This window comes from Schistocerca americana, chromosome 3 (genome assembly GCF_021461395.2).
Source record: "Schistocerca americana isolate TAMUIC-IGC-003095 chromosome 3, iqSchAmer2.1, whole genome shotgun sequence".
Classification (NCBI taxonomy): Eukaryota; Metazoa; Arthropoda; class Insecta; order Orthoptera; family Acrididae; genus Schistocerca; species Schistocerca americana.
This window is the reverse complement of record NC_060121.1, coordinates 232,551,261-232,574,590: the sequence shown is the minus strand read 5'-3', so window position 1 is coordinate 232,574,590 and position 23,330 is coordinate 232,551,261. Positions and strand designations below refer to the sequence as shown.

The following is a 23,330-nucleotide window of genomic DNA, read 5'->3' as shown; positions in this document are numbered from 1 at the left end:
GTTGTGTCAGTCACCATATTCTCATGGGGAAAGCCAAATTAGTTTGAATAAGGCTGCAATCATATCTCTAGACACAAAAAACGTAGTTTTAAACAAGTCAAGTGGGGTGTGAGATACTTCTGGGCAACCTGAATGGACTCCTATTGGTTGTATTGTGTCTCAAAGCTCAGTTTTGGGTCTATTGTTGTTTTTGATCTTTATAAAAGATCTACAATTGCATGCAAGCTGGCCCTGTAAATTTACTTTGTTGATGATAGCACAATTTTCATGAGTAGATGACCAGATGGCAGTGTTGAGGAGTCCATAAACAACACATGCTCTGAAATGGTTAATCATTCTGTGAGAACTGTCTTTCAAGAAATCCACATAATACCAATTTTATTCAGTTCTGCAACAAAACAATAAATGAGAAGGAATAAATGTTACATGTGGAAATCAAGAGACAGAAAGAATGACACACATAAATTCCTTGGAGCACACATTGAAAGTAAAATGAACTGATCCTCTCATATCCAACAGAACTTACAAGAGTGAGCTGAGCTACAAATGCAATCAGAATGACATCTTACAGTGGAGACTTAACCACCATGAAGTCTGCATACTATGGGAACTGTATTTTCACTCCATTATTTGCTATGGGATTATCTCCTGGGGGAATTCAGCTATGGCAAAGAAAATTTTTGTGGTCCAATAAAAGGCTATCAGAATGATTTGTAAAGTAGTCTCTCGTAGCTTATGCCACAACTTTTTGAGAAAGCTTCAAATGTACAAAATTGATATATATTTTTTGTAAATGTTTAAAGAAGGTTTAAGGTGTATGCACATTATCCAGGATTTTTTTATTAAAAAAGAAAAAGAGATCAGTGATGTAAAATAGGACTGTTTTATAAACATCTTTCTGGCTGATTTGTTTCACATATATACGGATGAAATGGTATCTGTTCTTTTGGTCATGTCCGAAAGAACAGATACCATCTTCCTATATATATATAGTTAAGGATCACTGTCCATTTGACCATATTGTTCTGTGCAGATGCACAAACAGTGCCTGAACTCTTATGGGAATCGGCAGTAAAGCCATGAGTAATGAGTACGATGGGCAGGGGCACTATGAATATAGTGTGGGACAATAAGTTGTGAATGTGGGTCTCACGGGAGGCATGCCAGAGATAAGTCCCTGCAGTCGCACTATCCTTTGTGTCTTTGGTGGCACAGATGCATAGAGCATCTGTCATGTAAGAAGGAGATCCTGGGTTACAGTCCCAATTGGGGCACACATTTTCAACTGTCCCCATTGACTTATATCAATACCTGTATGCAGCTAAGGGTACTCATTTCATTGTTTCACATCTCATGTGATGTGCTCATGATTTTGAGATCAATGGAATAAGAAATAAATAAATAAAAAATACATAAATAAATAAATACATATGAAACCTCTGACAAACAGAAGTGCAGAACACTATGTTATGTAACAGGCCAAGATTTTTATACCAGAGTAAGTCATACATGTTTTAACTGAAGAATACGATGCATCAAAATTTTTGCTGTGTAGTTTATGATTATGCAGATATCTATTACACATATTAATCATTGTATAACACCAATTAAAGTGATTTAACACTTACAATGTGAAAGATCACCATTTTATTTCTTATGAAAGAGCAAGAGTTCAGTCAAGTGACAACTTAGTGCATACATTTACATCCCCATATCAACATCTACCTCTATATCTATACTCTGCCAATCACTATGATGTGCATTGAAGAGAGTTCATCCTATTTTAGTAGGTATCGGGGTTTCTTCCTGTTCCATTCACATATGGAGCATTGAAAGATTGATTGTCTGGATGCCTCTGTGCATGTGCAATTATTCTAAACTTGTCCTCATGATTCTTACGTGAATGATACATAGGGGTTGCAGTATATTCCCAGAGTCATAATTAAATGCCAATTTTTGGAACTTTGTTAGTACACTTTTGCAATAGTTTGTGTCTATATCTTCAAGAACCTGCCATTTCAAATTCTTCAGCATCTCCCTGACACTTTCCCATGGGTCAAACAAACCTATGACCATTCACGCTGCCTTACTCTGTGTACATTCAATATCCCTGTTAATCCTATTTGGTATGGGTTCCACGCACTTGAGCAATATTCCAGAATGGGTCACACAAGTGATGTGTCAGCAGTCTCTCGTGTATACTTATTGCAATTCCCCAGCATTCTACCAGTACATTGAAGTCTACCACCTGCTCCCCCACAAATGAGCATATGTGAATATTCCATTTCATATCCCTACAAAATTTTACATCCAGGTATTTGTATGAGTTGGCCAATTCTGATTGTGATCATTGATGTAATAGTCATAGGATGCTACATTTTCTTTTTTCATTTTGTGAAGTGCACAAGATTTCTGAACATTTAAAGCAAGTTGCCAACCTTTCCACCACTTTGAAATCTCACCAATATTTGAATGAATATTTATCCAGTTTCCTTCACACAATACTTTATCATAGGTAATTGTGTCACCCAGAAGAAATCTGAGGTTTCTATTAATATTGTCTGAAAAATCATTAATATACAACTTCAACAGCAAGAGTCCTAACACACTTCCTTGGGGCACAAGCAAAGCTATTTCTACATCTGTCAATGGCTCGCTGTCCAAGGTAGCATGCTGTGTCCTCCCAATCAAAAAGTCCTCAGTCCAGTCACAAATTTCACTTACCCCATATTATCATAATTTTGACAATAAGTGTGGGTGTGGTAACGAGTCAAATGCTTTTTTGGAAATCAAAAACCACTGTATCTACCTGGCTGCCTTGATCCAAAGCTTTCAGTATTTCATGTGAGAAAAGTGCGAGTTGGATTTGACATAAGTGATGTTTTCCAAATCCAAGCTGGTTGGCATATCAGTAGCCTATACATTCCACATGTACTTACATTTTCCCCAAAAATCTCATTGCTATCCACTTCAGGTTTCAACCAGCTTTCTCTGCCTGGTATCATGTGAGCTTCGCTGCTTTTCAGGAGCACTTCATTGCAAATGCTTCAGCAGTTAATCACTATAATTTTGATACTCTCACCTGTCGGAGGCATTTCTTTTGATCTTATACTGATACTTCCAGGTTTCCCAGAGTTGTCATTATCTGGATTAGATGGAGAGTTGCCTAATCATAAAAACCTTGTGTGCACCCCACATACAGTCAGCTACCTGGGTAGCAGTCACTGACCCATTAGGGGGACCCTACAGTTCTCAGCCCTATGGCACAAATACACAAAGTCACAGCCTAGCTTATCACAGAACCCCACAAAGTCTCTGGTTGAGCTTTTCAATCAACTCGGAACCAAGGGGCACCAATCAGTTCCAGGGGCAATGCTGCAAACTGTGAGCAGATTCACTGAAACTCTGTATGCAAGGCTGGTCTTCTCAACTTTCTCTGCCTGTCACTGGAATGAACTCAGAGACCAAGTGACAGCCATCATTTGTTCCAACATGCACCATAAACTGCAATTGTTGCATCCTGTTCCCTCAATGGCTGCCATATAGAATCTTCAACATGTTGAATGAGGCCCCCAGACATACAAACTGAGTGCACCTGGTGTCCTTTCCTGTCCCTTGCAGCCATTTCCCTAAGGAATACCATCATTTGATGGGAATTTGAATTGCCAATGATTAATAGACTCCTACCCTTTTGCATCTGCCTCCTCTTGACACCAGACAAACAGAGTTCTCCAAAACAGGTGAAGTGAGTCCCACTAGCCCTGTTTCAGTTTTGGTGAAAAACAGCACCTTAAAATTGTTGGTCAGGGGGATCAGTAAAACACTCCGAGCGCTCCCTGGTCCCCATCCACCCTGTACAGGATGGCTAAATCTACCACTGAAATGCCACTTTCAATCAAGTGGATGTGTATTGACAGATCCTGTTCTTCCTGCAGACCAGACAGGATCCACAGGAGAGACAAGTACATGGGTTACCTCTGGTACTAGTGCTGCAGGCACATGCATGTTGGAAGCTCTTCCAATACACTGAAAAAAGCATTCACAGGAGGGCTGGATTTTGGCTGATGCAGTGTATTCAAGACAGTGAACAAACAAATTTAAGCTAAGCCTGTTGATTAACTTTGAATCTGTTGATCTAAAAAGTTACTAACCCCCTAGAATAACTGAAGCATATACAAAAAATGAAATTTCTAGTGCAGCAACAGAAAAACCTGTGGTAAAAATTATTAGTTTTCTAAAACATTTTAAGCTTAATTATATTTGTTAGCAAACGTAAAAATACCTAATTTGTGATAAATGTAGATAATGTATACGCCTCTTTAATGGAAATCTGTGTGTAACCAGCAACATGTTAGGTACAACATCTGCAACTGTAACTAAATCACAAATGCTTATTTACTACAAAGCATTTTATGCAGTAGTCAATTATAACATCTGAAAATTCTCAGAAATGTATATTTATTTGCATGGATATAGAATGAAATTGAGGGTGATCTGTTCTTTGGGAGAAACCCTCAAATACTGATTTCCTTTGAAATAACCTATCCAAAACACTAGTACTGGCAACTTATGAAAATATAGTTTTGTAAGCACCCAAAAATTCTCAGAAATAACCTATTTCTCATGTGATTCCACAATGAAATAATAGAAAAATTGTATTGAACAAGGATAGGTCCAATGTACTCAAAAATTTTCAAAGACCACAAAGAAACTTAAGTCTACAATTGATGATAACAGTCCCAATATGAGTTTATCATGGCACTTACAAATGTTCCAAATTTCACAATACAGGTCCTGTCACAATACAAACAGGTATTGATATAATCAATGAAAGATTATGCGGAAATTACACAAACTCCAAAATGTGTGAATGTAAAATTTTAAATTGACACATGAATTTTTTCATGCTGTCTCAGACAAACAGCTTTTACATATAAATAATTGCACAAATTGCAAACATTTATTGCTTAGCTACTTCTGTGACAACTTCTACATTGGCATGCTGAAAATGAACACTGCAGTGTGGACTTGTCTCAGTCAAAATTGCAAAAGTGGAAAGCACCAACAAAGCACTCTCCTTGCTGTTCAGCTAACGATGCAATGCACACATGTTCACATTCAGTCAAGAAAACAGTTTAAAGACCGAGGAAGGTAAATATTTATTCATGAAATGAAAGTTTTGTACAAATTACATAGAACTTTTTAATGGAATTTACAAGATTTTCAATATAGAAACGTTTAGTATGTTATCAACTTACTGGACAAGTTTAGTACAATAAAAGTACAAAATAATAAAATTTTAACATTGGTGTCGCTACATTTGAAGTGGACTAAAATATTTGAATTATTTCACTAAAATTTATATATCTTAACCTTAATGGTTAAAACTAAACATTTTTGCAAAATTTGGTACAGGTATGCTTTTTATTTAACAAAATACTGTGTTTCAGATCTGTTATGCATTTTGCAGAATATGTTGTCATATTTAAAACTGTTTAGACAAAACATTTTTCATTGTAAATCATGATAAATTAAAGTTACAACAATGTAAAAGTGATTGCCAATTGTAATATTTCTTTGCAGTAAGCTGCTGCAAGGTCAAAGTGTCAGTTGTAGGGAGCCATTACGTCAGTATCAGAAGGAGTTAGTTGATTGTTCTTAGTGATGTTCGTTTATTTGAAAAAGTTAAAGCTTATGAATAAATAGAGAACTTTGGCTCTGAAACTTTATTTAAACAAGAACAACTTGTTTCAAACAACTGGTTGCGAGTAATTAAAATCCAGGACTTGCCATGCAAAAATAAGATATAATTATGATCAACAATTGCTGAGAACATCAGTTCTTCAAGAAGTATCAAACGCATTATCTTTGTTGCTCCTGAATTTTTAATATAATGCAAAGCACTGCACTCCCCTCCCCCATCTCATCCTACCCATCCCCCACCCCACCCCCACTTTAAGGGGAAAAAGAACCTGCCAATAGAAAAATAGAACTATATTTTTTGTATCAGTTTATGGCAATATTGTGAGTAGGAGCATTATAACTGCCAGCACTTATAACACTCTGTAGCTGCTTGATAGCATTAGAAAAAAATCAACAGGATTAGATTAAATTCCTATAGCTTTATTGAAGAAATCCAAACATGAGCTACTGAAACCATTTGCTTGTCCAATAAATCACATTCTTGAAGATGATGTATTTCCTGATGAGTTGAAAAGGATGTAGTCAAACTCTTAACCAAAAAGGGGGAAGTAAAGCATTTTCAGAACTACATATCTACTGCTCTAATTCAGTAGTCAGTAAAGTGATTGAAAAAATAATATTAAAAAATCATCTTGAATGCTGAAATGTTAGGTGTCTTTCAGCATGGTATCTGTTGAGTTTGTAGTGCCATGTTAGCAGCAGTACAGTTATATACTTGAAAAAATAAGTGGAAAGTCCCTAGCAGCAGAGGTATTCTTGGACATCTCCAAAGATTTGACAGAGAAAATCATGAAGCAATTACTACAATTACTACAAACATCTTTGAAAAGCAAACAACAGTGTACGAAAAATACGTATGATGAAGAAAAAGTACTGAAAAGGAGAATAAGAAATGTACATGTTGATGTCCTTAAGGATTCCATTTTAGTTCCATTCTTGTCCATACATTATGCAAATGATTTCCCAAGTTCTCCAGACGATAAACATATTAGCAGTAAATATTTAGGAAGCAGGAAATTAAAGATTTTTTGCTCTCAAAAACTAACAGCAGCCATGAAATTATTACTTATTTTTTTAAAAAAATCAACTTAGATTGAGATGTATAATAAAAGTGGTAAAAATTAAGGAAAATGACAAATAAAATTAACTCCATGTGTAAAGCTGTCCAGTATCTTATGTGGAAGAAGATAACTCACAAGAATATTATATATCACAGGATGAAAAAAGGTCACTGATTATGGGCAGTTGCAAACAATTTCAGTTCTTATTATACAACTACTGCAGAGAAATTAGTGAAGGAAAAATAGAAAATCCCACCAATTCAATATTCAAAGAACTTTCATCCATTTAAATAAGCAGTCTCTGTTTTTCAGTCCACAAGGCTCAGATGAATATGCAAATACAATTAGTTCCCCAATGAGTGAATATTCTACATGTACATCTACATACATATTCTGGAAGCCACTGTATGGTGCATGGCAGAGGGTACCCTGTACCACTGCTAGTCATTTCCTTTCCTGTTCCATTCACAAATACAGTGACCAAAAAACTAATGTCTCCATGTGAGTCTTAATTTCTCATATCTTCTCTTTATAGTCCCTATACAAAATGTATGTTGGGGGCAGTAGAATTATTCTGCAGTCAGCTACAAAATTTGGTTCTCTAAATTTTTTCAATAGTGTTCCTCAAAAATGATATCGCCTTCACTCCAAGGATCCCCATTTGAGTTTCCAAAGTTTCTTTGCAATATTTGCGCATTGTTTGAGCCCACCAGTGACAAATATAGCAGCTCATCTCTGAACAACTTCGATGTCTTTGTTTAATCTGACCTGGTGCAGAACCCACAAACAATCAAGCAGTACTCAAGAATAGGTCACACCAGCATCCTATGTAGTCTCTTTTACATATGAACTACACATTCCCAAAATACTTCCGTTAAGCTGAAGCTGACCATTTGCCTTCCCTACCACAACCCTTGTATGCTCATTTTATTTTGTATAGCTTTCCAATGTTATGCCCAGACCAGCTAGAACTTTTGTCTAAAGCATCTTGTATCCTCCAACAGTCACTCAGTTTCAACACTTTTCTGTACACCACAGCATCATCAAGAAACACCTGCAGATTGCTGCCCATCCTGTCTGCCACAACATCAGTCCTATCACACTTCCCTGGGGCACTTCTGATGATACCCTTGTCTCTGAGGAACACTCATCATCGAGGACAACATGCTGGGTTCTATTACTTAAGAAATCTTCAAGCCACTCACAATCTGGGAACCTATTCCATATGTTCGTATCTTTGTTAACAGTCTGCAGTGGAGCACAGTGCCAAATGATTTTTGGAAATCTGGAAATATTGAATCTGCATGTTGCCTACATCCATAGTTCACAGTATATCATGTGAGGAAAGGGCAAGCAGAGTTTCACACAGCTGATTATTTCTAAAACCATGCTGATTTGTGGAGATAAGCTTCTCAGTCTCAAGGAAATTATTATATTTGAACTCAGAATATGTTCAAGAATTCTGCAGCAAACAGATGTTAAGAATATTTGTGTGTAATTTAGTGAATTCGCTCTTCTACCTTTATTATATACAAGACTTTGCACTAGATGAGAGATCTGTGATAAATGCAAGCCAGGTAAGGAGTCAGTGCCATAGAGCACTCATTATAAAACCAAATTGGGATTCCATTGATACTTGGTGATTTATTTATTATTTTTTTCAACACTTTCAGTTGTTTTTCTACTCCAGGGATTCTTACTACTATGTTGGTCATACAGGAGCCTGTTCAATGGTCAAACACTGGTATTTTTGTAACATTCTCCTGTGTGAATTATTTCTTAAATGTGGAATTTAAAATTTTGTCTTTCATTTTGCTATCTTCAGCTGTCCCACCAACTGATTAATGAGCCTTAGACCCACTTAGCAATTTTACACTGGACCAGAATTCTCTCTGGTTCTTGACCAGATCTTTTTCTAGGGTGTGATGGTTGTAGTTGTTTCCATAGACTTCACAGTCTTTACTCAGTATGTTAAAGTTGTCTCCAGCTAGCATTGCTTTACCTGAATATTTACGCACTGATGACTGTAGATTTCAACTGGTATAATTAATATCTTTGGTTATATTATAAAAATATATCAGCAGTTCATCCTTATAAAGTTAAGTTTTCCCAAAGCAGATAAAACAATAAAAGTTGGTCCCATACAGAACATAGTTAATCAGTTACAAAGTATGTCAGCAAGGTTCAACTACATCTACATCTATACTCTCCAGACCACGGTGAAGTGCATGATACAGGATACAACCCATCATATGAGTTATTAGGGTTTTTTCTTGTTCCATTCAAATACAGATTGTGGGACGAATGACTGTTTAAATACCTCCATGTTTGCTATAATTAATGTAATATTGTCCTCATATTTGCTATGGAAACAATGCCTAGGGTGTTATTGCACATTGCTAGAGTCATCATTTAGGCCTAAAGCCCATTCTTGAAACTTTGTAAGTAGGCTTTCTCAGGATAAATTCGATCTACCTTCAAGGGTCTACCATTACAATTTCTTCAGCATCTCGGTTACACCCTCCCATGGGTCAATCAAACGTGTGACCATTCATGCTGCCCTGCTCCATGCACATTCAATATCCCTTGTTAGTCCTATTTTGTAAAGGTTGATTCTAACTATGACTCACTGATATTATAATAAGAGAAAAGTGCACAGTTTTACCTTTCTGAACACTTAAAGAAAGTTGCCAATTTTTGTACCATTTGGAAACTGTATCAAGATTTGACTGAATATTTATGCAGCTTATTTCAGACAGTACGGCATTATAGATAATTACATCATCTGTGAAAAGTCTGAAGTTACTATCAATATTGGCCGCAGCATCATTAATATACAACATGACCAGCAAGGGTCCCAACACACTTCCCTGTCGCCCACACAAAGTTACTTCTACATCTGTTGACTCTGCATCCAAAATAACTTGCTGCACACTACCTACCAAAAAATCCTCAATCCATGCACAAATATCACTTTATATTGTAGATGTGCTGGAGCATGTGCGAATGGCTGGCTAAAATGCTCCCACTCACACATTCACAGCTATTGTTGTCTACAGCCTCTCAGACATGTCTTCTGTCCCTGTAGTGCACTTGCAGAGCTCTTTCTTCTTCTCTTGCAACAAGTTTTGCAATTTGAGCAGCCACAAAGATATGAAACACATTGCACTGTAGTAAATTAATGAGTGCCATGTGTGTAGATGATGCTGTTGAATATATCTTCAGACTTAGACATGGATGTGTAGCTGACTATTGTAATTCTGGAAAGCATTAAATTTTGAAATGTTGAGAACCATTCAGCTAATGACAAAAAATAAGAGTACTTTAGTATTGCAAGAGCAAATAGCTTTAAATTTCTTTTACTTTGGTACTGAAACCTAGTTTACGTTCATTATAATTACTTGAGGCAGCATTCAACTAGCGACACATGTCTTTGTTTTGGTTTAAACTGCTATTTTTTCAGCCTTAGTATATGCAAAACTGAGATAAAAATATATATTATTAGTATAAAAAGGCCACAACTGATGTGCTTTACAAGCTGAAAACTTAATTTTGCACTTTGGTGATGATTCTTTTCAGAGTCACCGAATATTTCTCCCAATGAAGCATCTGTTTTGGAAAATGAAGACATTTATTTTAAGCTGGATGTTGCAGTCCCTATCAGTTCATCTTGTATGGCAACAACTCCTAATGGAACTGTTCTTGATCTTCTGAATCTAAGCTCTCCAGATCTCAGATACTGGGGTTTACATTCAGATTCAAGTGAATGTGGCATTATTATAGGTGAAGGTTCCACTTCAGGCACTTATGGTCCTGAAAAGTGGACCCTTTCAGCAGAATCTCCTTCTGGGACCAAAGTTACTGCATCTGCATGGAAGATAACTGTCAAAGGTATTATTTATATTCACTAAACTTTCATTTTTATTTTAGTTATTATTTATTCACCAGTTACACTTTCAGGGTTGAGGAGCATGTCAACCTACACAGGATGAACATTTATAAAACTAACAAACTGCAGTTTCAGCTTCCTGAGTGGAAATAGAGGAAAAAATCCTTGAACATGTGACCAGAAGTGCATTGTTGCCATGGTGGATGGTGCTGACAAGTGAAAGTTTCTCTGACCATGTAGCATGTGTTCTTTGTGTGTTTCAGGCTGTGAGATTGATGCAGTGTAGTGCAAGCAGCAGAACTGTCCAGTATTCATGTCTGAAACAAGCTGAGATGGTGTTCGTATACAAGCAGTTGGAAATGGATGAAAGGTAGCATAGCTCCACCAAAACAAGAACCATTACAGAAGCCAACCACTTCAGATAACATTTCAAGCCCTTTTCAGGTTTTTTGTGATTATGTGATCTTGCAGACAGATGAACATGTGGGAGGCAGCAGACTGTGTGTACACCAGCTTTGGAGGACCATATTCTACAGAATATTTTGGTATAGCTATGCTGCCTCTCAACCATTTCCATCTGCTTGACCATACACAAACACCATCTCAGATTGTTTCTGACATTAATACCAAATCATTCTGCTGCTTACAGCATGCTGCAACAATTACACAGCCTGCAACACACAAAGAACACTTGGTGTATGGTCAGAGGAACTTTCATTAGTCAGCACTATCTACTGTGGCAACAATGCTTTTCAGGACACATGTTCGTAGGACCTATTTTCCCCCATGTCCAGTCAGAAATCGATCACTACAGTTTGTTGGTTTTATTAATGTTCACACTGTATGTTAATGAAAGAGAAACATCTGGTAGAAACTAAACTTCAGCATTACATTAACAATAAACTTGCTCTAAGAAAAGAAGAAAATAATTCAGACATTCCCTTAGATATACTAAATAACTGGTATTTGTGTACTTCTGCTAGATTAATATTCATGTGGCCAAACTGATGTCATACAAAGAGTAACAGTTATCTACTACCTGTGAAAACAGAAACATGTTAATCAAAAACAGTGCTACACCTCATAAGTTAACAATAATCCCCAATCCTTGAATCTTGATGAAATGGTCACTAGCCAGCTCTTGTACACCACTGGCTGTATTATGCAGTGTTGACATTGTTGGAGGGTGGGGCAGATTATCAAGGTGGGCATTTTGACCTCCTTGCCCTGGAAATGCATGTTCACATGAACCAGACTCATGTACTGATCTCATACAGTATAGAGCAGTGCTCCTGGCCCAAGTCCGGCATGTAGGGTGGGCACTAAACTCATGGCCCTTGGTGCCCATACATTCTTGGGATCCCAGCTGTGGCCATAAATAGCATGGCATGGCTTGGGAGTGGAGCATTCTTGCTGGGCAAGAATCTCAGGCTGCAGCTGGTACTGAGTCAGAGCTGGTGGTGCAGTTGTACTTCATGGCTATATGGGGAGTATGTTGTGCTGATAGCATGTCTGTTTATAGCATAAATGAAGTTATCTGAGTAGCAAACTCTGGCATTGGGCATCTGATCGACAATGTCCCCTAACAAGTCACCAAGCAAGCTGGTGTTTAGGGTTCCAGTTTGATCCTCAGGCTAATTGGTGCCCAATACAGGACCATATGGCAACTGATCTTGTTGAACAATGCTGACTTATGTTGACAGCTCAGCAACAGACAATGACTGAGTGACAATACTTCTCTGGAGAACACAGTGGTAGCGTGTTCAACAGAGGTGGGTTACTTGATTATTTTTGCTGGCTGACAGACACTACTTACTCATGCACTGATGCAGTGTGGTGTTGTGTAGATGCCTGATGTGTCACATAGTCACCCTTTCATTAATGCTGAAGTGGGGTATCTGGATTTTGGTTACATCACTGCTTCAGAATGGGTGGAAATACCAAATATTGGGGCTAAAGAGTGTGGCTTGATGCTGGAACAGCTGTGACCTGTGGCAGTTATGCAGTCATCAGGCATTGACCTTCTACAGCTGTCAGGTGGCCATAACAGATAATTTGTCAAATTGTCTAATAAGGTGTCCTTCATAATTTCAGCTTTATAGGGATTCCCAGTTTTCTGCTTTACATCTTTACACTAGAATGTAATACTTCTCCCTGAACCCTCAGCTAGGAGATAAAGTATTTGTGGAAACTGTTTTTGTGTCTTGTACTATGACTGAGTAAATAACAGTTAATCAAACACTAATTTTGTTCAGATGTAGATACCGATAAGTTTAGTCATTCCAAGACATTAACATGAATGTAATGTAATCAATTGTTTTGCCTATAATCACCATAATGTTATTGCTGCTATCATATGAATTATTGGTGTATATTATAATAAATTTCACAATTAGTTTAATGGCTACCGGTATGTGAATATGTGTTAAAAACCATCCAACAAAGAATTTCCTGGGTATCAAATGTGCCAAAACATTGAGACTGGAAGGGTGGATTTATTGCCTGATAGTTGACTGAGCTGAATATTTCTTTTATTTCAATCTTTAATAGAAATTAAGTCTGTCTGTGTGTCTTTGAGATGTCTGCTTCCTGGTCATTGGATCCAGTGATGTGCAGCTGCAGAAAAGCTGCAGGCAGAATGCAGCTAGACTCTACAAACAGTTTACTGTGTCACAGAGAACCACGTTAATCATATGGCCTTTCTAATTGACACCTTCCTTTTTGCAACATGACAGCAGGTGGAAATATTTTAAACATTCTGTGCAGTGCTGGACTACACACATAACAAGAGTTTACAAACCTTGTGGGCCCGCACATTAGAGGGCTTACTGCCCAATATAAAAAATTGTAGTTCCCAAATGTGCAACAATTTTAACTGATTTTTAAAATTGTGCACTGGCGACACCATACATTCACCTGTCATAAATTGACAATACCACAACATTTACTGAGGGATTCCCTAGTATTGTTAGAGCCAGTTGTAATATCTCAATCTATTAGAGAAGGGTTCAGTTGATCACCAATAAGAAAGAAATTAATGAATGCTGTATTTATTTTCATAAGCCTGCTATTACTGTAATTCATTCCTTCTATGGTGTATTTTCTCATGATATTTTCTCCTTCAAATTCTAAAGGTGGCAGGCATAAAATACAGGGAGCGAGAGGCTATTTACAATTTGTACAGAAACCAGATGGCGGTTATAAGAGTAGAGGGGCATGAAAGGGAAGCAGTGGTTGGGAAGCGAGTGAGACAGGGTTGTAGCCTCTCCCCAATGTTATTCAATCTGTATATTGAGCAAGCAGTAAAGGAAACAAAAGAAAAATTTGGAGTAGGTATTAAAATCCATGGAGAAGAAATAAAAACTTTGAGAATCGCCGATGACATTGTAATTCTGTCAGAGACAGCAAAGGACTTGGAAGAGCAGTTGAATGGAATGGACAGTGTCTTGAAAGGAGGATATAAGATGAACATCAACAAAAGCAAAACGAGGATAATGGAATGTAGTCGATTTAAGTTAGGTGATGCTGAGGGAATTGGATTAGGAAATGAGGCACTTAAAGTTTTTAAGGAGTTTTGCTATTTGGGGAGCAAAATAACAGATGATGGTCAAAGTGGAGAGGATATAAAATGTAGACTGGCAATGGCAAGGAAAGCGTTTATGATGAATAGAAATTTGTTAACATCGAGTATAGATTTAAGTGTCAGGAAGTCGTTTCTGAAAGTATTTGTATGGAGTCTAGCCATGTGTGGAAGTGAAACATGGACGATAAATAGTTTGGACAAGAAGAGAATAGAAGCTTTCGAAATGTGGTGCTACAGAAGAATGCTGAAGATTAGATGGGTAGATCACATAACTAATGATGAGGTATTGAATAGAATTGCGGAGAAGAGGAGATCGTGACACAACTTGACAAGAAGAAGGGACTGGTTGGTAGGACATGTTCTGAGGCATCAAGGGATCACAAATTTAGCATTGGAGGGCAGCATGGAGGGTAAAAATCATAGAGGGAGACCACTAGATGAATACACTAAGCAGATTCAGAAGGATGTAGGTTGCAGTAAGTACTGGGAGATGAAGAAGCTTGCACAGGATAGGGTAGCATGGAGAGCTGCATCAAACCAGTCTCAGGACTGAAGACCACAACAACAACAGCAGCAACAACAATGACAGTTTTGATATGAACCATCTTGTTAGTGGCCCAATTTTAATAACATGTTGAAGTTACATTTTTCCTGTATTTCTACTGGGTCATCATTTTCATGCTGATCACTGTGGACTAATGGAGAATAACAACAGTAGAAGTTATTAAGAGAGAGAAATAGAATTTTATTTAGTGATTGCAAAATTTGCTGACAGGAAATCAAGAAACATTGTAGAATAAGGTAAGCTTATTTAGTTGGTTTACATAGTATCAAGTGGAAGAAAATAAATACAGAGAAGAGTTCAATGTGCAATGTATATCAAAATGTAAGAATCAGTTATAAGTGTTTGATCAAATCTCAAATGTTATCATTATAATTCATTTACTTCTGAGTATAGTAGAGAAATGTTTGCCACTGAGTCATAATGAGTGAGACTGACTTTTTGAAATGATGCATTCAGTGGTGTAATACTGGGTGCCAGGTTTCACACCATGCAGTCATCCACCCACATGGACCCCTGTTAGTGAAAATGTGACAAAAATAATTTCTTGTGATAGCACAATGAGGCTCTGAGCTGACATGTTCAATCCTTACAGAATGAAATTTTGCTTAAATCCTTATCAGAATGATTATGGTCTTTATTTTTGTTTGTTATATTTGTTTTTAAATATAGTTGTTTCCTTAAATTTAATTTATGAGCCTTGAATGCCACATTTTGATCATTGCATTAACTTTCTTATTTTATGCAAATTTAGTGAAGTGAATTTATATTTAAAAAATGTAATTGGAGTAAGGTAGCATTTATATTTTATCATGATCTGAAAAGAAGTTGTATTGTAAATGCAACCAACCCAATATGCTGGGACCATTGCATGGCAAATAAAAACTTTTATTGAGGGCACCCACTCTAGTTCTGTTCAGTAGATGTCAGAAGAATTTGATAGATGTCATGTCATTTCATATTGCTGCCAGTATTTGTGTAATTTATGTGTAAAAAATATTCAATTTAATTTCATATTCATTGCTACAGATATTACCACATATTAATATGAGCATCTTTATAATGAGCTTCAGAAAACTTTGTAACTTCAATGTGACATTTCTACCATAGCTCATGAACATCACAAAAGATGTGTGTCAGCCTTGACATGACTGTTTCTCGGCCCCTTCTACTCTGACCCACAGAACTAGAAGCATTCTCATCCTCATTACAGCCTGTCCGCAACCACAGGGAAATGGATGCCAGGGCAAGCAACAGTGGTCACAGTGCTGTATGAGATCAGTGGTGATTGTTCAAAACCTCATGGATTATGACCATTTGGCTCACAGAAATATGAAGGATGCCTGATTATATAGTATGTTTAGAGAAGACCTCATGGCATCCATCTTTTCAGGCAGAAGAAATGAAGATAGATGTAACTGTGAATCCAAAATATGATCTGAATATGCCATTACTCCGTTAGATATTACATAATTTTACCTTCCTCTGTTGTGTAGAAATTCCTAGAATCACTGAACATTCAGACATTGAAACTTTAGACTTATTGGACAACATTAAACAAACAGTATTATGAAATAAAGTCAGTTGTACACATAGTGTATGAGTAATCATTCATTAATCAGTAAACAAGAGCTCTGTAAAATATTACAAGACTTACACTAAACTCAAAGCAAATTGTTTTATGTGATACCTCTACAAGAAATGCTTCTTTAAATCCTCACACAGAAATATGTACGTGCATATTCATGCATCCACACACACACACACACACACACACACACACACACACTACAATGGCATGTTATAAAGATTTAAATGAGTTTGAATGTGGTGTTATAGTTGGTCTTGCTGGGTCCATCAACACTAACATTGGACTGCTGAAGACTGGAAACATGTTGCCTGGTTGGATGAGTCTCATCTCAAATTTTATCGATTGGATGGACGTTTATGAGTATGGAGGCAACCTCATGAATGCATGGACTCTGTGTATCAGCAGGGGACTGTTCAAGCTAGTGGAGGCTCTGTAATGGTGTGGGACATGTACAGTTGGAGTGATATGGGACCACTGATATGTCTAGATACGACTCTGACAGGTGCCATTCATTTAAACATCCTGTCTCATCACCTACATCCATTCATGGTCATTCTCCATTCTGATGGACTTGGGCAATTCCAGCAGGACAATTTGACACCCTACACATCCAGAAGTGCTACAGAGTGGCTCCAGGAACACTATTTTGAGTTTAAAAACTTCTGCTGCCCATCAAACTCCCCAGACATGAGCATTATTGAACATACCTTCGGTGCCTTGCAACGTGCTGTTCAGAAGAAATCTCCATACCCTCATACTCTTACAAATTTATGGACTGCCCTGTAGGATTCATGGTGTCAATTCCCTCCAGCACTACTTCAGACATTAGGCAAGGCCATGCCACATTGTGTTGTGATACTTCCGCTTGCTCTCAGAGACCCCACACATTATTAGGCAGCGACAGGTTTACCAGTTTCTTTGGCTCTTCAGTGTATGTGTTACGAATAATTTTTCTTAATAGATGAACATAGTGTGTATGAGAGGAAAAGTAGTGTGTATTGTAAAGTATTGGTACTGGGGAGCAGGAAATGAATTGACATGTGGTATGTCACTGTGTTATTTCACTGAACAGGTATTTCTAATGACAAATGATTAATACAAAGGAACTTCTTTCCTTCTTCTGTAGTTAGCATTCTGGCTACTTTTGTAACTTCAAACAATCTCATTATTCCACTCATCATGCTAGCCTCAACCCAACTAAACATAATCCAAAGAATTCCAAAGACACAGTAATCCTACTGTCATAAGCTTTACTGTCATAAATTTAGTGCATGTTACCTCATAACTGCTCAGAAAACCCAAAATGTGAACTTGTGGGTTATACTATGTAGTGAACATGACTACAGACTAACAAAACTAATGAATAATTTTATGAAAAACAATTATTTTTCTATAGATCTGTACACTGTGTAAACTATATTTTTTTAACATCTAAGAAACATGTTCACACATGTTACAACCTGTTACCTGCTGAAGGCTAACACATGGTTCACATACCTATAATGTGGTAACCTACGTATAGTTCATTTTGTAGTAAATGTAAGATTATTGACCTTCATTGGTTAAGTCATTGGTACCTTTTCTTGTATAATGAATCAATTAAAAATTACTTCCAACAATATTTCATGTACTGAAGATGACCCTGTTGAGTTGAATTTCAGTAAATGCACATTCATGTCAAAAAAACCTGACATGATGATCAGCTCAAAAATAAAATTTTTGATAATTATTACAAAGTAGATCACTGATCTACAGACTTCAAGGAGTCTTATATCAATGCACAGCGGCCATTTCTGTTTACATTTCTGTCTGCTTTCACAGACTTAGTGTATGAGCATTACTTAGTGAAGGAGCAACCAAGATTTCATACATCTGATTGTAATTTACTATAACTCAACAGGGAGTGGCTGACACACTGTTCACAGCAGCTATTTAATAAACTGAGAAAATTCTTTAATACAAAATGTTGTAATGCAGGGATATTAAATATCAGTGTATAACAATGAAAACAATCAATAATTGATAAAATTATTTAATTGGACAGATAAAAATCTACTTGACAAGTGGTGCCAGAACACACATATAAAAGACTGTTGTGATTGGCAAGCTTTTAGAGCCAATGGCTCCTTCTTCAGGCAGAAGAGTTGAAGGGGAAGGAAGAAAGGTGAAGTAAAAGGACTGGAGAGGTCTAGGAAAAGGGGTCAATTTTGGGAAAGTCACCCAGAACTGTGGGTCAGTGGAACTTACCATGCAGGGTGAGAAGGAAAGAATGATTATTGGGGACTACATTTGACAAGATTTGAAAACCTGGGAACTTAAAGGAGGAAGACACGGTAATGGTTGGTTGGTATGGGGAAGGAGACTAGACAGCGAGGTCATCGGTCTCATCGGATTAGGGAAGGACGGAGAAGGAAGTCGGCCGTGCCCTTTGAAAGGAACCATCCCGGCATTTGCCTGGAGCGATTTAGGGAAATAACGGAAAACCTAAATCAGGATGGCCGGATGCAGGATTGAACCGTCGTCCTCCCGAATGCGAGTCCAGTGTCTAACCACTGCGTCACCTCGCTCGGTGAAGACAGGGTAATATCCAAGACAAAGATTACTACTAAAACATCATACATGAGTTAATAGGAGTGAGAAGCTAGGTGCATTGTACGTAACAGAGGTGGGAGGGGGCGGTAAAAAATAGATGGAAAAGACAAAGTGAGATGTAGGAAATTAAAACAGAGTGAAGAAAAGAGTAGTTACAGTGAAGAAAAGCTGAGCTGGAAGAAATTAACGTAAGTTAAGGCAAGGTGGGTGGTGAGAACCAAGGACATATTGTAGTGTTCGTTCCCACCTGCGAAGTTCTGAGTAACTGTTGTCTGGCAGAAGAATTCAGATGACGTGTGTGGTGAAACAGGCACTGAGGTCACAAATGTCATGTTGTAGAGCACACTCTGCAACAGTATACAGTGAGTTGCCAGTATATACCCCCTGCCTATGCCCATTCATCCTAATTGATAATTTGGTGGTAGTCATGCTGATGTAGAAGGCTGAACAGCGTTTACATAATAGCTGGTATATGACGTGTGATTTTGCAGGTATCTCTCCCTTTGATAGTATATGTTTTTTCGAATTACAAAGCTATTGTAGGTGGTGATAGGAGGGTGCATAGGGCAAGTTTTGCAGGGGGGACAGTCACAGGGGTTTGAGCCATAGGGTAGGGAAATGGGTGCAGTAGGAGCATAGGGTCTGAAAAGAATATTGTGGACATTGAGAGGGTGACGGAAAGCTATTCTAGGTGTGGAGGGCAAAATTTCAGACAGAATGGCTCTCATTTCAGGACATGTTTTTAGGAAATCATGGCCCTGTAGAAAGATAATAGTGAGTCATGAATGGTGTGTGCTGATGCTGTTTTGTGGTGGTATCAGCAGTACCAGGATTAGATGTGATGGCCTGGGAAATCTGCTTTTTAACTAGGCTGGTGGGGTAATTATGTGCAGTGAAGGTTGAGTTGAGAATGGTGACATATTGGTGTAAACAGTCTGTGTCTGAACAAATACATTTGCCTCAGATGCCAAGGGTGTATTAGAGGGAATGTTTGACATGGAAAGGATGGCAACTGTCAAAAGTTATGTACTGTTGTTTGTTGGTGGGTTTAATGTGGGCAGAAGTGTGTATCTGGCCTTCAGTGAGGACAAGATCAGCATCAAGGAAAGGGGAATGTGATTCAGAAGAGGACCTGGCAGGAGGTATTTAGAGAGTCCAGAAATTTCAGCAGGTCATCCTCACCATGAGTCCATATGGTAAAGATGTCATCAATGTATTTAAACCAAACCAGAGCTTGAAGACTTATGGAATCGAGGACAGCCCCTTCAAAGCAACCCATGAAAAGGTTGGCATGGGAAGGAGTCATACAGGTTCCCATGGCCATAACCCTGATCTATTTCTATGTCTGCCCCTCAAAGGTGAAGTAGTTTTTGGTAAGTATAAAGCTTATTAAGGTGAGTAGGAAGGATATCATAGGTTTGGAATCAGTTGGGTGCTGACTGAGGAAATGTTCAGAAGCAGACAGAAACTATAGGATGGCCAGGATGATTGGGTTTGGGATCATCAAAAGAAGGTAAAAGGTGATCCTAAGATCCACAAACCCAATTATCCTGGCCATCCTATAGTTGCTGGCTTAAGAGCACCCACTGAACATATATCTTACTTAGTTGATCAACTCCTGCAACTCATAGTACAAAAGCTCCCCTCCCATTTCAAAGATACCAACCATTTCCTAGATCATATGAAATCCATGCCCAACACACTCCCATCACACAACTTGCTTGTCACCATTGATCCCACGTAACTCTATACCAACAACCCCCTTATACATGGTCTGTCTGCTGCTGAACATTTCCTCAGTCAGCACCCACCTGAGTCCAAGCCTATGACATCTTTCCTACTCACCTTAAGCAACTTTATACTTACCAAAAACTACTTTACCTTTGAGGGGCAGACTTACAAACAGATCAGAGGTATGGCTACGGGAACCAGCATGGCACCTTCCTATGCCAACCTTTCCATGGGTCACTTGGAAGGGGCTTTCCTGGGTGCCATAAGTCTTCAGACCCTGGTTTGGTTTAGATACATTGATGACATCTTTGCCATATGGACTTCTGGTGAGGCTGACCTGCTAATATTCCTAGAATCTCCAAATACCTTCTCCCAATAAGATTTCACATGGTCCTTTTCTAAATCCCATGTCACTTTCCTTGATGTTGATCTTGTCCTCACCAAAGGTCAGATACACACTTCTGCCCACATAAAGCCTACCAACAAACAACAGTACATACATCTACTGCTACAAGAGACTCTTCTCCACTCAGCTCTGACAGTTGGTCAAATCTATTGCATATATGCAAAGTATAACTGTCTGAATACCTCCTCCTCCTAGCTGCCTTCTTCCCAACTGCTAGTTCCCTTTCCCAACCACCCTTCACCCTCCTCAACCTATCTAGTTCCTTCTTTGTGTGTTGTAACTGCACCTGAAGGGCACAGACCATAAGCTCCTGCTCCTCTATCAACTTATTTCTACTACAGATTCTGCATTCACAGGAGAAGATCTCACTAGAATGTCCACTGGCTTCCCCCACTGCATTCCCCCCAGTGAAAATACTTTGAACAAATCCCACACTGTAACCCATACTGACAAACCTACAATGGAGACCACACTTCTCACACATGGTAAAATATTACAGATACAGTTTCAGTTGTTCATAGGTTTAGTGTGGATGGAAGTGTGTAGCTGGCCTTTGGTGAGGATGATATCAACATCAAGTAAAGTGGCATGGGATTCAAAACAGGATATACCAATATCCCCGTGTACATGGTCTGCCTGCTGATGAATATTTCCTCAGTCAGCCCCCACCTGATTCCAAACCGGTGACATACTTCCTACTTACCTTAATCAACTTTATATTTAGCAACAACTACTTCACCTATGAGGGCAGACCTACAAACAGATCAGGGGTATGACCATGGGAACGAGGGTGGCTCCTTCCTATGCCAACCTTTTCATGAGTTGCTTGGAGGGGGCCAGCCAGGGATCCATTTCTTCAGACCCTGGTTTGGTTTAGATACATTGATGACATGAAACTTCCTGGCAGATTAAAACTGTGTGCCTGACCGAGACTCGAACTCGGGACCTTTGCCTTTCGCGGGCAAGTGCTCTACTATCTGAGCTACCGAAGCACGACTCACGCCCGGTGCTCACAGCTTTACTTCTGCCAGTATCTCGTCTCCTACCTTCCAAACTTTACAGAAGCTCTCCTGTGAACCTTGCAGAACTAGCACTCCTGAAAGAAAGGATACTGCAGAGACATGGCTTAGCCACAGCCTGGGGGATGTTTCCAGAATGAGATTTTCACTCTGCAGCGGAGTGTGTGCTGATATGAAACTTCCTGGCAGGTTAAAACTGTGTGCCCGACCGAGACTCGAACTCGGGACCTTTGCCTTTTGCGGACAATGCTCTAACATCAGAGCTACCGAACCACGACTCACGCCCGGTGCTCACAGTTACTTCTGCCAGTATCTCGTCTCCTACCTTCGAAACTTTACAGAAGCTCTCCTGTGAACCTGCGGTGCACCTCCTGGTGCTACTGATCCCTCCACAAAACAGCTTCAGAGCACACCATTGCCGGCCAGAGTGGCCGAGTGGTTCTAGGCACTACAGTCTGGAACTGCACGACCGCTACAGTTGCAGGTTCAAATCCTGCCTCAGCATGGATGTGTGTGATGTCCTTAGGTTAGTTAGGTTTAAGTAGTTCTAAATTCTAGGGGACTGTTGGCCACACCAGTTAAGTCCCATAGTGCTCAGAGCCATTTGAACCAATCACACCATTGGTGACTCAGTATTATCCTCATGTGGAATGTGTTAATCAGCTACTTCTAAATGGCCACAATTTCCTAAAATCATGCCTTGAAATGAGATCGATTCTGTCTGAAATTTTGCCCACTACACCTATAATAGCTTTCTGTTGCCATCCCAAACCATCCTATATTCTTGTCAGACCCTATGCTCCTTCTGCACCCATCTCCCTACCCTATGGCTTCCTACCCCTGTGACCATCCCTACTGGAATAGGAGAGCCACCTGCAAAATGAAACATGTCATATACTGGCTATTATGTAAACACTGTTCAGCCTTCTACATTGGCATGACTACCACCAAATTATCAATTAGGATGAATGGACATAGGCAGAGGGTATATACTGGCAACTCGCTATATACTGTTGCAGAGTGTGCTCTACAATATGACATTCGTGACCATGGTGCCTCTTTCACCACATGCGTCATCTGGATAAAAATCCAGACACCAGTTTCTCAGAACTCCGTAGGTGTGAACTGGCACTACAACATATCCTTGGTTCTCACCACCCACCTTGCCTTAATTTACGTTAATTTCTTTCATC

At 38.7% G+C, this 23,330-nt stretch overlaps 1 protein-coding gene across 1 annotated transcript in view; it reads left to right on the top strand.

Moving 5' to 3' along the window:
- Nucleotides 1-23,330, top strand: part of LOC124606774 — a 243,173-nt gene that overhangs the window by 120,855 nt on the left and 98,988 nt on the right. The window contains exon 8 of the mRNA XM_047138830.1: nucleotides 10,344-10,655. Within this exon, the coding sequence (XP_046994786.1) occupies nucleotides 10,344-10,655 (312 nt within the window). The remainder of the gene's footprint in view (nucleotides 1-10,343; nucleotides 10,656-23,330) is intronic.